A 13,941-nucleotide genomic window follows, 5' to 3' on the forward strand; every position below is an offset into this window, starting at 1 on the left:
GAGAGAGAGAGAGAGAGAGAGAGAGAGAGAGAGAGAGGGAGAGAGAGAGAGAGAAGAGACCAGACCCGTATCGAGTTACTCTATTTCGCGATACGACGAATTAATTGGACACACAATACAACCCGAATTACTCGGATCCCCAATGATCCGCATGGCGTGTGCGTGGCGTGTTACATATATGCGCGTGTGTTCCGATTGTTCGGATAAACATAGCGGCCGACGCCACTCGAACGTTAGCCGTTGGGGCCAACGCTGCGGTGACGTCCACACGTTGGCAGTACTTGGAGCATCCGCATACTTGCGCGTCCACCCGCCGGGGCATTCGGACTTCCTCGCAGCCTCGCTTTTGTGAACGCCGGCGCGGGCACACGCGCGGTCGAATATACGCAAAACACACACCAAAGACGACGGAACGAGCGACGCGCCTGAACAATCTCGGTGGCGCGACAAGGAGAAGACGGAGACACGACAGAGACATAGACAAAGTAGATGACACACCGTGGGCGGCGTACAAACGCCGTAGATATCGCTAGACTCGCGCTCGCCTGTTTCTTTACTCGTGGACCTTAACTCCTAGACCGCGATCCAATCCACTGCAGGCGGTGGCCGCGGATCGGCGATGTGCCACCGCGATCCCAATCCCGATCGGACCCTCGCCAGGGAGAAGACACCGGACCCCGTTGTGAAGAGCGAGCCGGCGCGCGGCCCGCGTGATCGAGCATTCTCTCGTCACGCTCATCCTACCGGTCGTTCAGGACCTCGGCGCAGGTCAGCAGGGCCAGCAGCTGCAGCACGAGGTAGGGACGCATGGTGGAGTGTCCCGTGGACGACAGCGCGTAAGCGTAGGAAGAATAGCACTCCCTGCGGGTGTAACACACAGAATGGCCCATTTTAGTCGTTCTTCCGTCGTGGTATGTCCCAGCTCAAATTTCAGTTCTGTTTTCAACTACCAAGGTAGGTTCCTAACACCCGTAGATTTCGAAGGATCAGTTTAACATAAGTGGAAACTAAAGTCTTACTTAGCATCTCTAAACGGCAGAAAGTGCGCAAAATGTCACTTGTAGGTTCTAAAGAGGACCTCTCGGCAAAGCTAGTATGTTGAATGGAATCAAAAGAAGTTGGTATAGGTTCTAAAGTATCAGGATAGGCGTTGAATGAGATATTCAGGACAATAGGATCAAAATTTCGACTCGTGTATTTAAGGGCAGCGTATAAAGCAATTCGAAGGAAACCTTGCGGATGTAACATATATAATGGCTCATTTTAATTGATCTTCCGTAATATGTCCCAGTCCAAATCTTAGCTTTATTTTCGACTACTAAGGTTCCTAGCGTCTGTAGATTCTGAATGATCAGTGTGTGTTTAATACACGTGGAACTTGAAGTCCTACTTAGCAATTTTGACTCGGTTAATCAAGAGCAAGATATCGAATGAAGCCATTTATACAGTACTGACATTAATCGTTGCATTACCCAATAAACTTGAGGCTGCTCATAGAAGCGCTTTCAGACAGTACGACTGCTCCAAATGATTCTCTCTATTCAGGTTTTAATTCACTTGGCGTTGGTCTGACTCTTTCGAAACTCCGGGCGACGTACGCTGAACGTGTATAATTAAATCAAACTGAGTACAATTAAGTCGAGGATCGCGACGAAAGGATACTTCAGACTCTGGGTGAGATAACATCGCCGACGACTTTAGCGTATTCGCAAGTGTACGCGCGTGGAGTAGGTAGGTAGATAGGTAGCTAGGTAGATAGGTAGGTAGGTAGGTACGTACGTTACAGTCGGTGGGATTCGAGTTTCGGTTCGCCGCCGAAATCGGAAGCTTCGCGCTCTCGCGAGCTGCGGACAAGTTTCGCGAACAAACCGACAAGCGACATCCTGCGGATGCCAGCCATTCGATATATACGTTCTTGTTCTCTCTCTCTCTCTCTCTCTTTCTCTCTCTTTCTTTCGTGTCAAATCGTGGATAAATAAAAGAGTGAGTCGTGACGCGACAGAAAGAAAAGAAACACACATTTCTTATTCCATTAATATATCTTTCCGTCGCCGTTTTGCCCGCGATGCATAATGCATATTTTTCGCTTCGAGCGACCGTCAGAGCACGAGGAAAATGGGCAGCGGAAGAGGGGTGGAGAGAGAGGAAGAGAGAGCGAAAGAGAGAAGATTTGTCGCACAGAGAGTCCCTCGAAAATGGGCGCCACGTACGTTCCCATTATATTTGCGAGCGTTTTTGGCCGGCGGGGTGTTATTACATCGTTTGTGCAGCGTGAAAGAAATTACTTTGCAATTTTACGTAGCATTACGGCGCTCCAAAATTGTCCGACTGAAAATTCTCTTCGAAAATCTTTGGATTCTTCGATGGTTCTTCTCCAAGACTTTGCAAGATTACGCGACGCTTTCAGACTGCACCAGGGCTTTCACGCTACTTAATTTACGAAGACCATCCCGCTGCTTTTGGAATATTGAAAAGTGCAGGCAATCCCTCTCTGTCGGTCCCGCCATTCGTCTGTCTACGTACCGACGTTTGCCCGACGCCTCACGCGTATTACCGATTCCACTATCGCGTACACAAGATGTCCGGGACGCGCCTCTTTCCGGATTTAGCCTTTGTCCCGGTTATTTCAGCGGAGACCACTACCGTTGATTTCAACGTGCCAGATATTCGATGCATATTTCGGGAGACAGATGGCTGTATCGATTAACACAGTAAACGCGACGCATATAACCTGGAAAGTCCACACAATTCAGCGTAATGTGTAGTCGCGAGTGGTCTTGCGGATCCTTCTCCGCAAATTGCACCGCAACCGACTGAAATTACGTCGCTGCGTCGCATCCACACTGATAATCCTCGTTTAGACTCGCAAGTCTCCCGGGATATATGTGTTTTCTTCGACTGTATCACCCCGAGTCGAAATTTCGATTCTACTTTCGACCTCAATGTTACATTTAACGCGTATTTCGACACTCCGCAGCCCATATCAATCCCTTCTAATACCATCTAGCCTACCAGCTTTGCCGGCAAGTCCTCTTTAAAATCTACAAGTAGAATTTTGTGCGTTTTCTGCCAATTAAAGGCATTAAGTAGGATCCCATTTTCCGCGTATATTACGCACACACTGATCCTTCAGTTCAGATTCAGGGTAGGGATAAAATTTCGACGCAAACTCCGAATACAAGCCAATTGTATGATTCCTTTGATTTTGAAATTGCACAATCCGAGCATTGTCAACCGTGACTTTGGCGTCATTCTGGAATGCCGGGATCGTACGGGCTCTCCGCGGCAAAACTCACTTGAGCCGTCGCAACCGGCGGTGGTCGTCGAAATTTTCCAAATTTCCCGCGTCGCTGCTGTCCGCTCGTAATCGTATTACATTGGATGAGGCACGGTGCACGCGAACGCGACGCTCTTTGCCGGAGCACTCCGATTTCAAGCGGTATCCGCTTCACGTATACGCAACCAATTAACGACGAACATCGAGGGTTTACCGCACTCTCCACGGATTCCAAGTTTCCCAACATGTGACTCGCTAGCTAGCTTGGACGTTGGTACAGAGAGAAAGAGAGCACACACACACACACACACATACACAAGAGAGAGAGAGAGAGAGGGAGAGTAGGAAAGAGCGGGAAGATCAGAAAGATGTATCCTACTTTATATAAACTTAGTTTAATTCAGTTTGATCGCTTCTCGTTCTCCCGTAAACTTTTATTTATCTCAAACTACGAAATATAATTGATAAAAGTAACTTTTTTCATCAAGGAAATACGGCAAGAGAGCGAGAGCGAGAGAGAGAGAGAGAGAGAGAGAGAGAGAGAGAGAGAGAGCATCCGCGCGATCGATAGCTGTCAATTTCACGTCGAAGAAAACCACGATGGATTCTTGTTAACTTAAATTCCATCAACTTTCATTAATGGAATTAGTTTTGCCGACATTAATACACAGAATATACGGCGACTGTTATTGTACAAACTCCACAAACGTTCCGCATCATGATTAGAAATTAGAAATTTATCACATGGTTCTGACCAGGTTGATCCCAATCGGTTATCGGATTTGTATAAGGTGATGTTATTCTGATAAATTACATATCGCAATGTGGCGATCAGGATCTTATCAATAATAACGATTATTGATCCTCCGAGAATGTATTTTTGGTACCTTTGGGGCAATGACACGAGTTATTTATGTTTCGGGAACTATAGCTGCCAGCGATTAAAGGATACAAAAAGTTTAACATAGACATATGAAATATTTGTTTTCTAATTTATTGAATGTCTGATCGATTTTTCTATGCTAAGCTCAAATCTGTTGGCTAAATTAGCCATTCTCCGTTTTGGACTTATTCCAATCTAGAAATAATATTCTTCTAGGCACCTTTACGTCAAAATATCTCAGAAACCTGACGTGATAAAGCAATTTGGGCAACGGATTTGATTTTAGGATGCTTTCAGAATCACTTATATAACTCTATTATAACTCTGGTAATTAGAGGAAAAGTCAAAATTTGTCGGCCTGTGTAATTAGGATCAGACAACACTAGCTTATACAAACCAGATAATCGTTTGAGATCTACCTGATTAAGAGCATGGGGTAAATTTCGAGTCGGCGTGCCCCCTTCGTCTGATTCTGAGCAATTGACGTATGTAACTCGCACGTGTGCGCGAGATGCAATCGCGTCTACGGCCGCGAATCATCGGTATGCCGGCTGGTCGTTTTACGACCAAGTTGTATCAAAATACCGATAGCAATTCGCCGCGATCAATAGCGAAATTACACCCCGAAACGAATTCCACCTCAAAGCCCTCTCTCCCTCCCTCTCTCTCTCTCTCTCTCTCTCTCTCTTTCTCTCTCGACACGAAACGAACGAACCGTTGGTTGCGCATATTGTCGTGTAGCATACCTGTAAGACTCGGGATTGAGCCTCGTCACGGTGCAGTAATGATGCAGCGCACAGACGCCGTTGAGGGGGCCGCCGCAGCCCCAGATTTGCTCCACCTCGCGCGGCAGCGAGACCGTGTTGGCTGCATAATACCTGCGGGACAGAGAGAGCACCACACGTATACAGCGTGCGCGGCTTGCGCGTCGGGAAAGATAACACCAGCGGAGATCTAGACCCGAGCTCTTTCTCTCTCGGTGCATTTAGAAGAGCCGGTCTGGCGACGCGGCGTATCGGGGGACTGTCATTAGCGTCGTAATGGCGCGCACGCGTCTCGCGAAAAGGCTGGCTGGCCGGACAGTTATCACGAATCGTGGGCCGAGCATTATCGGATAATTGTCGGCTCGCTCGGAGAGGGAAAGGGAAAGAGGGAAAGAGAGGAACGGGGGAATATTATTATTATTAGCCCTCGGCTTGCGTTTATTGAGGTGTCTCACGCGATACGCGAACGCTGAGCGGCGTCGACACTCGCGCGTTGACATTGAACAGGGCGAACTTTCCGTTCGCCAGCTGGTATTACGTGTAACAGAGAGGCCCTACCGGGACTGGCCTCGATCAGATGATCGCGGAGCAAACACACGTGGCTGATTCCTCTTACGTAGATCGCGATCGGCCGCGATACCGGCGCGAATTACGGTGTATTTAGGCGAGCGTTATTTGTTCTACGTCCTCGGGTCGGGATGGGATCGTGGCCGATTACGGCCCGGGGAAAAATGTGCTGGCGACACGGACGCGTGTCGTGGTTCGAGCCGCAGTCGAGGTCGATAATTAACGTTCGCTTGCATGCTGGCGAGACACGGTATTGCCAGTTTCCCAGGGGTTGCATTTACGCGACTCGGACTCGCGACAGTGCAGGCGCCGCGATCGACGGCTCGATCGATCGATCGATCGATCCGTCCGCTCGCATCATACGTACCTGACGAATGCGTAATCGTTCGATTGCGTAAATCGATCCGCCAGATCGTGAAGAGTGATCGCCGAGATCTCCTGCAGCTCATAATAGTCAAGCAGCGAGTACTCGATCACCCAGTTCGCTTTGCCGATTGAATTTGCTTCAGGCAGATTAAGATAGTACTGCGTGTAATCCAGAATCTGCGCAACGTGCACAACACACATTATACACACGCGTGCACGAGTACGTGTACGCGCGCTCGCGCACACAGAAAGACAGACAGGCAGACAGACGCCCGCATACATGTGCGCGCGCGCATATATAACACGCCACCCGCGTCGAATACACCTATACGCCTATCCGTGCATTTGGGCGCGTCCCTTTGAAATCGGCACGTCGCGCAAATAGACCATCACCGAGAACGCCGAGATATTATGGGCGAGTATGTGCGGACGCCGTGCGGCGCACTACGTACGTACCTGTCCAGTGTTGGTCTCGAACTTGTACAGTCGCAAACCCGGGTTGTTGGGCCCGCCGACGGAGCTGGGCGTTACACTGGGTGCCATCATTATCCAAGATACGGGCAGACCTGTTCAGCAAGTAGTATCGTTTCACGGTAATAATTAATCACGCGCGGCAGCGCTAATAAGATTAAGCGCGAAGAGCGACAGATGACAAAGCGCCGGCGATGCGCGAGATGGCCAGGTGAGACGTTGGGAGGGCGTGGGTGAAGAGTGAGCGATAAGAACAGGACGCGGGGAGCTCGTCGTCGTCGGGAGGACGAGAGAAACCGAAGGAAGCGCGACGTGACGCTCCGTCCTCGCTCTTTCCACCTGCGAGACGGTTGATGGAGCAACCGCCGGGCCAGTTTCATTCGTAAGACAATGTCGCGCGGGGAGGTCGGGTTCATCAGCCCGGCCCGGGGCTGACGTGTGTCCGAGAAGGAGATACCGCGATAGGTGGGCGGATAATTTGTTATCCCGTCCGAAAATTGTCATATCGAGGAAATTGCCATCAGCGACGGTGACGTTAGGTTCGCGGGAAAGGTCTGTCACGTTTCGTTGGGCAAAATTGAAAATAAAATTACACCTGCCAAGTGATATTTGTTCATCGGGACGATATATTCCCGTCGGCTCGGCGCGCAAGGTCAATGTTACTCACGACTGACTACGACTGACGAGAGAGAGTAAACACGTTTAAATAAAGATTCGTCCGAAGTGCATTGTTTGCATTCGGGACAGCGATTGCAAATTCGTCCGACACGGACGAGTACAGATTTGATTTGGAAGATATAAATGTGCATTCTCTTTAGAGAATCTGTCTCTTGGCTTTACCGATAAAGGAAGTTCGTTGTTCGAAGTCAAACCTTAAGCGAAATTTCGGGACATAAACAACACGGTGGGGTCACGTGTGGTCCCAACATTTTTTAAGTTTACTTCTTTTTCTTTTGCATATTAAAATTTGTATTGGGATATATAAACGGTGATACAAGAAGAAAACACTTTTTCTATGTTATGAAAATATTTTCTCAGTCCAGTACCCGTATAGAAAATACTTTGGAATATAATTGGGATCCAGTCTAATTTCCCACAATAATGGGTTCTAGGTAAGAAATTTATGCAGGTTCTGATTAGAAGCGTAATGTTTTAAACATGCAAATCTAAATGAGAAATGCAGACAGATCCCATTTGGGATCATCCCCAACGTTATCCTAAAGATTTTTCTTGGTTTTACATTTTAAATTAAAATTGAACAGAATATATAAAACACAATGTGTGTTTACTCGTTATAAGTATATACATATACACATATATACTTATACACATATATACTTGTAAAGAATAAATACTCAAACACTCATTTTGCGAAAAAAATCATGATAAAAAAATTGTAATAAAAGCTGTTTGAGCTAAAAAAGTCAAAGTGTACATGGATATCCGACAAATTCTTCTGACTTACAAATAAAATCGTCAAATTATTCTCAGATGTATCCAAATATATTTCATACATATAAAACGAGAACGTATTATTTTACGTTTTAACATGGAACAATATTAGCCGGAGATAACACTTGTATTCTCTTTATTGTTTTAAACAAACCTAACGCAGAGAACACTTAAAAAAATTCGAGTTTCTTCAATATTTCCGTTCCGATTCTAGACAGAAAATTCATGTTTGAAACAAGAATAAGATTCCCTATTCGTATTATAGTCGGCCAATCAATTTTGGGCATTCTGATTGGAATCTGACTTGCATTTAGGAAAATACTAAAGAATTTTTATGCGGGTATCTGACTCTGATACATTCTGACAAAGTTTCAATGGATTGCGTTGAAAAGTGTATGCTGAATGGGACCATTCGGGAACTGACCCTGATCTGTCATTTAAGGATCAAATTTACCCGGCTGTTCTTTAATCGCTCACACAATCGTTCACTCGGAGCGTACCTGTGTCGCTGTAGACGACGCGAAACGTGTCCGAATGCCAATGTCCGAAGAACTGTCCCCGGATGATGTCCGAGTAGAGTCGCACCATCTGCAGATACCTCGTGTTGTGCCTCTCGTTGAGCGCCGCGGCGCCGCTTTCATGGTCGTCCACCCCTGGCGGTGTGTGGCCGACTATGTACACCTGGCCGTCATAGAGTAGAATAGGAATGAGCATCGAACATCGATATTTCGAAAACCTGCATGCCACTGCCGGCGCGGCTCGGCGCGGTGCGGCGTACGGTGTTCATCTATTTCACTTTGATATCGATTCATGAAAACTCAATGTTTCTTCCGATACTATTCGTGTTTCTCCTACCGCGCGTAGATTAACCTTTGGCCGTTCAAACGTCGCGGGGGTGCTGGCGCGATATTTTCGTGCCGTGGCAATCCGTATCGACATAAATACATTGTCACGGGGAAGAGTTGAAAAACAAAGCAATTCTTAGAGCAGCTTCAAACTCATCGGACGCCACAGAGTCGATTCGTTCCTCGAACGATATTAGACAGTTCTTTTTTTTCCCAAGAGTTAAGGGATGCTGGAGTCGATGACGATCTCGAACAATGTCGATAATGCAGAAACAATTGTCACTAACATAATCACGCTATTCTTTTCGTATTTCTTGTAGAACTTACATGAATGTGCTTTGTTTTATCATATTCAACGGAAAACCTAACCATATATGTGTAGAAATCTTTCTGCAAACTTTTTCGATATTTTTAAGCTTGCAAATGCATATGCGAAAATAAAGCAATGTTCTTAAAAATTTTTCTGTTTGGAGCATCCACATTTTCGATATGTACAAACTGTGGAACTTTTGGATTAGACAAATATTACGCTAACTGGCTTGAGATTTTACATTAAAAATTTTTTGTTCATTTTTATCACATATCGAGCAATGCTCCTGTTTATTTTTGCACGTACTTTCATTGTGTAAAAGCATTTGTAATTCTGTATAATCAATACACCGTAAATTTTGCAGAAAAATGTCATTATTGTGTCGGTAAAGTTTTCAGTTTCAGCATCCCCTTAATGCACACAGAAAGAGCATTGAGAGGTTATGATAAAAATAAGTCATAAAACAATAGCAAATGTGCAGTAAAAAACAAATGTAATATGTTCTCGATACATATGTAGATACATACATGTAGTTATACATTATTATACGAGATATTATCCGGAGTTATTACACGGGATGTGGAATAAATATGACGCGGCGCGTAGTAACACGTGTTTTCATTATTGTTAGCGATATTTCGGTCCCCACGTATTTCGATCATACGAATATCGATCACCAAAATGGCCCTAGTAGCATCCGTACTTTGCCGTAACTACGCCATCAGGAATCCCTTCGATCCGACATATGTATGTAAATTTCCCGACGCTTTTAGGTGTCGTCTCGCGTCCCAAATAGCGATGCATCCAAGAGAATGCATCGGAGGGACGTAGAAACACACGCGCTACCTTTTCTGTCGTAAGTTATTGGCACATAAAGACGGCCGAGATGTCGGTTGGGAGTACAGCCGATAGCGGTCCACACTTTTATGGTTGAAGAGTGCGGAGTGAGTTTGCACTGCTTTGATCGTAAAACCGAGCCGGTCCGATCGATATTCGTGTGCAGATTGGAATGAAGCGATCTGTCAGAGTCAGTCGCAGACCGCATTTCCAGTTCGTGACCATATCCTTACAGAGTTTCTGTATACAGTGAGGCAGGCGGGAAACTCGAGGAAGCGCGCGGTGTGTCATTTTAAAATATCATTCTCGAGTATTTCACGTATATTTTATTTTCCCAAATCGCGTCTCTCCTGCGCGCGTTTCACGTCATTAATTTGTATCGTAAGGGGATACGCGCAAAGTAAATTTTGCCTCACAAGTATTAGTCTCGTTAATATAATAATGGCAACAACAACAATAATAATAATAATGTTTACTTTATTGGAAACCATTGACGTTGCGAAATTGATGCCTGGCTATGCTCGGCAAGCCTCGATGAACTTTGTGATTATATACCAAAGGCAACCAAAAGCCAAAGCAACAGCTTTGCGGCTGGCGCTATTGCCTTACCTAACTATCCTAATCTTATAATATATAAAAATCTAAACTAACTAACTGCGGAACGGAAGAGAAGCAAAACTTCAGAATATAATCAAAAAACAAAAATATCACTTTGATGAGATATTGATATTTATATGGAAAAAATGCTGTTGTCATTAATAATCAATAGAAAGTCGTCGTAATTGGAGTAAATCTTGATTCAACAGTAATGCCATTGAAATTGATACTTCAATCATCGAGACAATATATAATATATTGGTTTCAAGTACTGTATTGCTGTTGAATCAAGATCTACTCTGATGTTAGCAATTTCTATTGATACAACAACATTTGTGGGACGATAAGATAATCTACCCACATAGAAAATACTTTAAAATCCAGTCCAATACTTTACAATAGTCATAAGTTCTAGATGGGAAATCTATGTAGAATTGTAATGTTTCTAAATGTAATGTTTTTATTGTAATGTTTCTATGTATTCTGGTTAGAATTGTAATGTTTTAAACATGCGAATCTAAGTTGGAAACTCAGACAGAGATACTATTTGATCAGCCCCCACGTTTTCCCAAAAATTTTTTCTGGTTTACATTTTAAACTAAAATCGATATATGAAACACTTGAGTATTTACTCGCAACAAATATATGTATATACATACACATACTTGTAAATAGTAAATATTCAAAATGTTTGCGAAAAAATTCATGAAGAAATTGTAATAGAAGGTGTTCGAGCTAAAAAATTAAAAAATACATATAAATATCCGACAAATTCTTTCGATTTACAAGTGTATGAAATCATCAAGTTATTCTCAGATGTATTCTATATTACATATAAAACGCAAATGTATTATTTTCCGTGTTAACATGAAGCAATGTAAGCCAAAAAAGAACAGTTGCATCGTGTTTATTGCACTAATGAAACAGATGCAGAAAACACACTGAAAAAGTTCGAGATATTTTTCCTGATATTTTTGTTCGGATTCGAGAACTCATGTCTGGGAATAGGATTTCCAATTGGTATCATAATGTGATAACCTATTTTGGAACAAAGTCGGGCATTCTAATTGGAATTGAACCTACACTTGGGAAAATATTAACTACTACTAGAAATTTCTATGCGGGTAATTTCTATGCGGTATAAACGGGATGGTTCCGCTGGCGGCGGGCGAAAAATCCACCGATGCCGGATTGTCGGCTTGCGCGGCCCGGCTTGACGCTCGTAACCAGAGCGAGCGGAGACATTCTCATTCAACAGCGACCCTTAGTTATATCGCGTGACTGCGCCCTGGCTAAACAGACGCTCCGGGGTGAATCACGTACGTAGGCTGCGCGATGTGTCTCTCGGGACGCAGGAAGTCTCGTTAGCGTCGGCAAACCGGCCGGACGCTCGGCCGCTCGCTCGCTCGCTCGCTCGCGAATGGCAGCTCGAATGGAACTCGAGTGTATACATGCACATGCAGGGACGCCACCGCTCGCGCCGCTCGATCACAGTGTGTGGGTGTGGGACGACGCGACGACGGAGGGCCGGGGGATACGGCGGACTAGGTATCTAATCGGACACGTACGCGAAATTAGTCCCGCCGTTTCGGGCGAGCGCGCGAATTCACCCGGAGAAGTCGACGCCGAATGTCGCGCCGAGAGGGGACGCTGATTGAAAAAGTACCTGAAGGTACCACTCGGTTACCGGGGTGATCCTCTCTGAAACAGGGAGCTCTTAATCCGAACTCGGGGTCCCGGGGGATGGGGGAGCGGGCACTTGTAAGCAAACGAGAATAATCGACTGATCTGCCCGCGCGGTTGATTTATGAGATCGATATTTCATGCTTACTGAGCGCGTAGCTGCACAGGCGCCGTCTATATGCGCCCAGCGAGAGATATTCGCGGCGAATCGACAAATGTGTAATATCATCGCTAAGTTGATATCGAGAGCCTTCGATACGGCGAATGCCGTGTACCGACCGATCGGCGGTTTCGCCGTTTGTCAATGCGGTGTGTTCTTTGCGGGCATGCGGCTCCTATCGAGCGCAGTTCTCCACTCTCATTGCCAAAATATGAGACCAGCGGATTATAAATCCGAGTCTAACGTGTACTGAATATCGCCAACGGAAAATGCTGTCGCGAACATCCGCGCTTTCGAAGAGAATGTCGGTAATTTCTCCAATAAATGCTAAAATGGTGCACTTTTATAGTCGTTCTCAAAGATAATTAATATTTAAAGTAGTTTATTATATATATTATGTATATTATGTATATTATGTTTATTAATATTTGAAGTAGTTATTATGTCACTTACACTCAACTTCCAAAACTTACTAAAAATGTAGCAATTATTGGAGAAAATATATGTTTTATAAATAACCTATTGTTATTTTTTCCATATGGCATCATACCCGAGTTCATAGCCCTGAACGGGCTAAACATAACAATAGTCCCGGAGGGCCATTTCGAGTAGGAAGACTGGTGGGTGGGGAATAAAACTCGTTAAGTGAATAACGAAAGGGAGATGTATACATATGTGTGTGTGTTTATTGGGGTGGGGTAGGGAGAGAGATTTAAAAGAAGAGGAGAGAAAGAGAAAGAGAGAAGGAAAAAAAGGATAGGATATGCAGGATGTTCTAGCTCGATTTCACAATGTCTCGTGAGAATGTAGAGCGAATTGGAGCGGATGAGATGAGTATAAAAGTCCTATATCGTCTTGCGATATTTACAATAACTACTGATATTATTAATTAAAGAATATTTGTAAATGATGGCGCTCGATATGGTAGATGAGCTGCAGTGACGGTGTTTGCCGACGTGTGTTTGTACATGGAAAAAAAGATCTGCTACATATGGACAACTGAACATAATTTTTTGTATTAGCCACTTTTTCTTTACTGCAAGAGCCAATTTCCTTGCTATGATAACAAGAAAATCTGCTCTTGTAACAAAAAAGTAACTAAAACAGTAAATTATGTTTAGTTGTCCATCTGTAACAAATTTGCTACTTGCTGTAGGAGCAGATTTTCTTGTTATCATAGCAAGAAAATAGATTCCTGCAGCAAAATAAAAGTAATTAACACAGCGAATTATATTTAACTGTCCGTATGTAGCAAATTAGTTTGCTGCTGCAGCAAATTATTTTTTTCCGTGTACATTAGGCCCAACTGAGCAGAAAAGTCCTCTACCATAACTACATAGATTTTTAGATATTAATTAAAGGAGATTTGTACATTATCGCATACACGATGTAACAATTTTTTTCTCATCAATAACTAAAAATCTACATGGTTATTTGCAAAATAGTAGAAGACTTTCCGGCTCAGTCTGACCTAATGTACAAGCACACGATGGCAGACGACGTCACTGCAGCTCATCTACCATATCATACGTGATCATTCACAAATCTGTTGCTATTAATATGTCGATCATTATCGCCATTTTCGCAAAACGGCATTGAACTTGTTTGTTCATCTTAATCCGCTCTACGTCTTCACGAATAATTGTGAAATCGAGCTGGGACACTCTGCATATATAAATATACACAGAATATATATATATATATATATATATATATATATATATATATA

The 13,941-nt window shown here is 44.2% G+C and overlaps 2 protein-coding genes across 8 annotated transcripts in view; one reads left to right on the forward strand and one right to left on the reverse strand.

Annotated features, from left to right (window-relative positions):
- Nucleotides 1–13,941, forward strand: part of LOC116848492 (glutathione S-transferase 1-1-like) — a 165,838-nt gene that overhangs the window by 33,762 nt on the left and 118,135 nt on the right. The window lies entirely within an intron of this gene.
- Nucleotides 7–13,941, reverse strand: part of LOC116848490 (acid sphingomyelinase-like phosphodiesterase 3a) — a 105,926-nt gene continuing 91,991 nt past the window's right edge. For all 5 annotated transcript variants that reach the window (XM_032824623.1, XM_032824621.1, XM_032824624.1 and 2 more), the window contains exons 7-11: nucleotides 8,281–8,461; nucleotides 6,314–6,423; nucleotides 5,859–6,034; nucleotides 4,907–5,038; nucleotides 7–861 (exon numbers count right to left, since the gene is read on the reverse strand). In XM_032824623.1, coding sequence (XP_032680514.1) covers nucleotides 741–861; nucleotides 4,907–5,038; nucleotides 5,859–6,034; nucleotides 6,314–6,423; nucleotides 8,281–8,461 — 720 coding nt within the window. In that variant the 3' untranslated portion in view covers nucleotides 7–740. The remainder of the gene's footprint in view (nucleotides 862–4,906; nucleotides 5,039–5,858; nucleotides 6,035–6,313; nucleotides 6,424–8,280; nucleotides 8,462–13,941) is intronic.

Source organism: Odontomachus brunneus, unplaced genomic scaffold (genome assembly GCF_010583005.1).
Source record: "Odontomachus brunneus isolate Ranch 3 - 2012 unplaced genomic scaffold, Obru_v1 Obru_scaffold_096, whole genome shotgun sequence".
Taxonomy (NCBI): Eukaryota; Metazoa; Arthropoda; class Insecta; order Hymenoptera; family Formicidae; genus Odontomachus; species Odontomachus brunneus.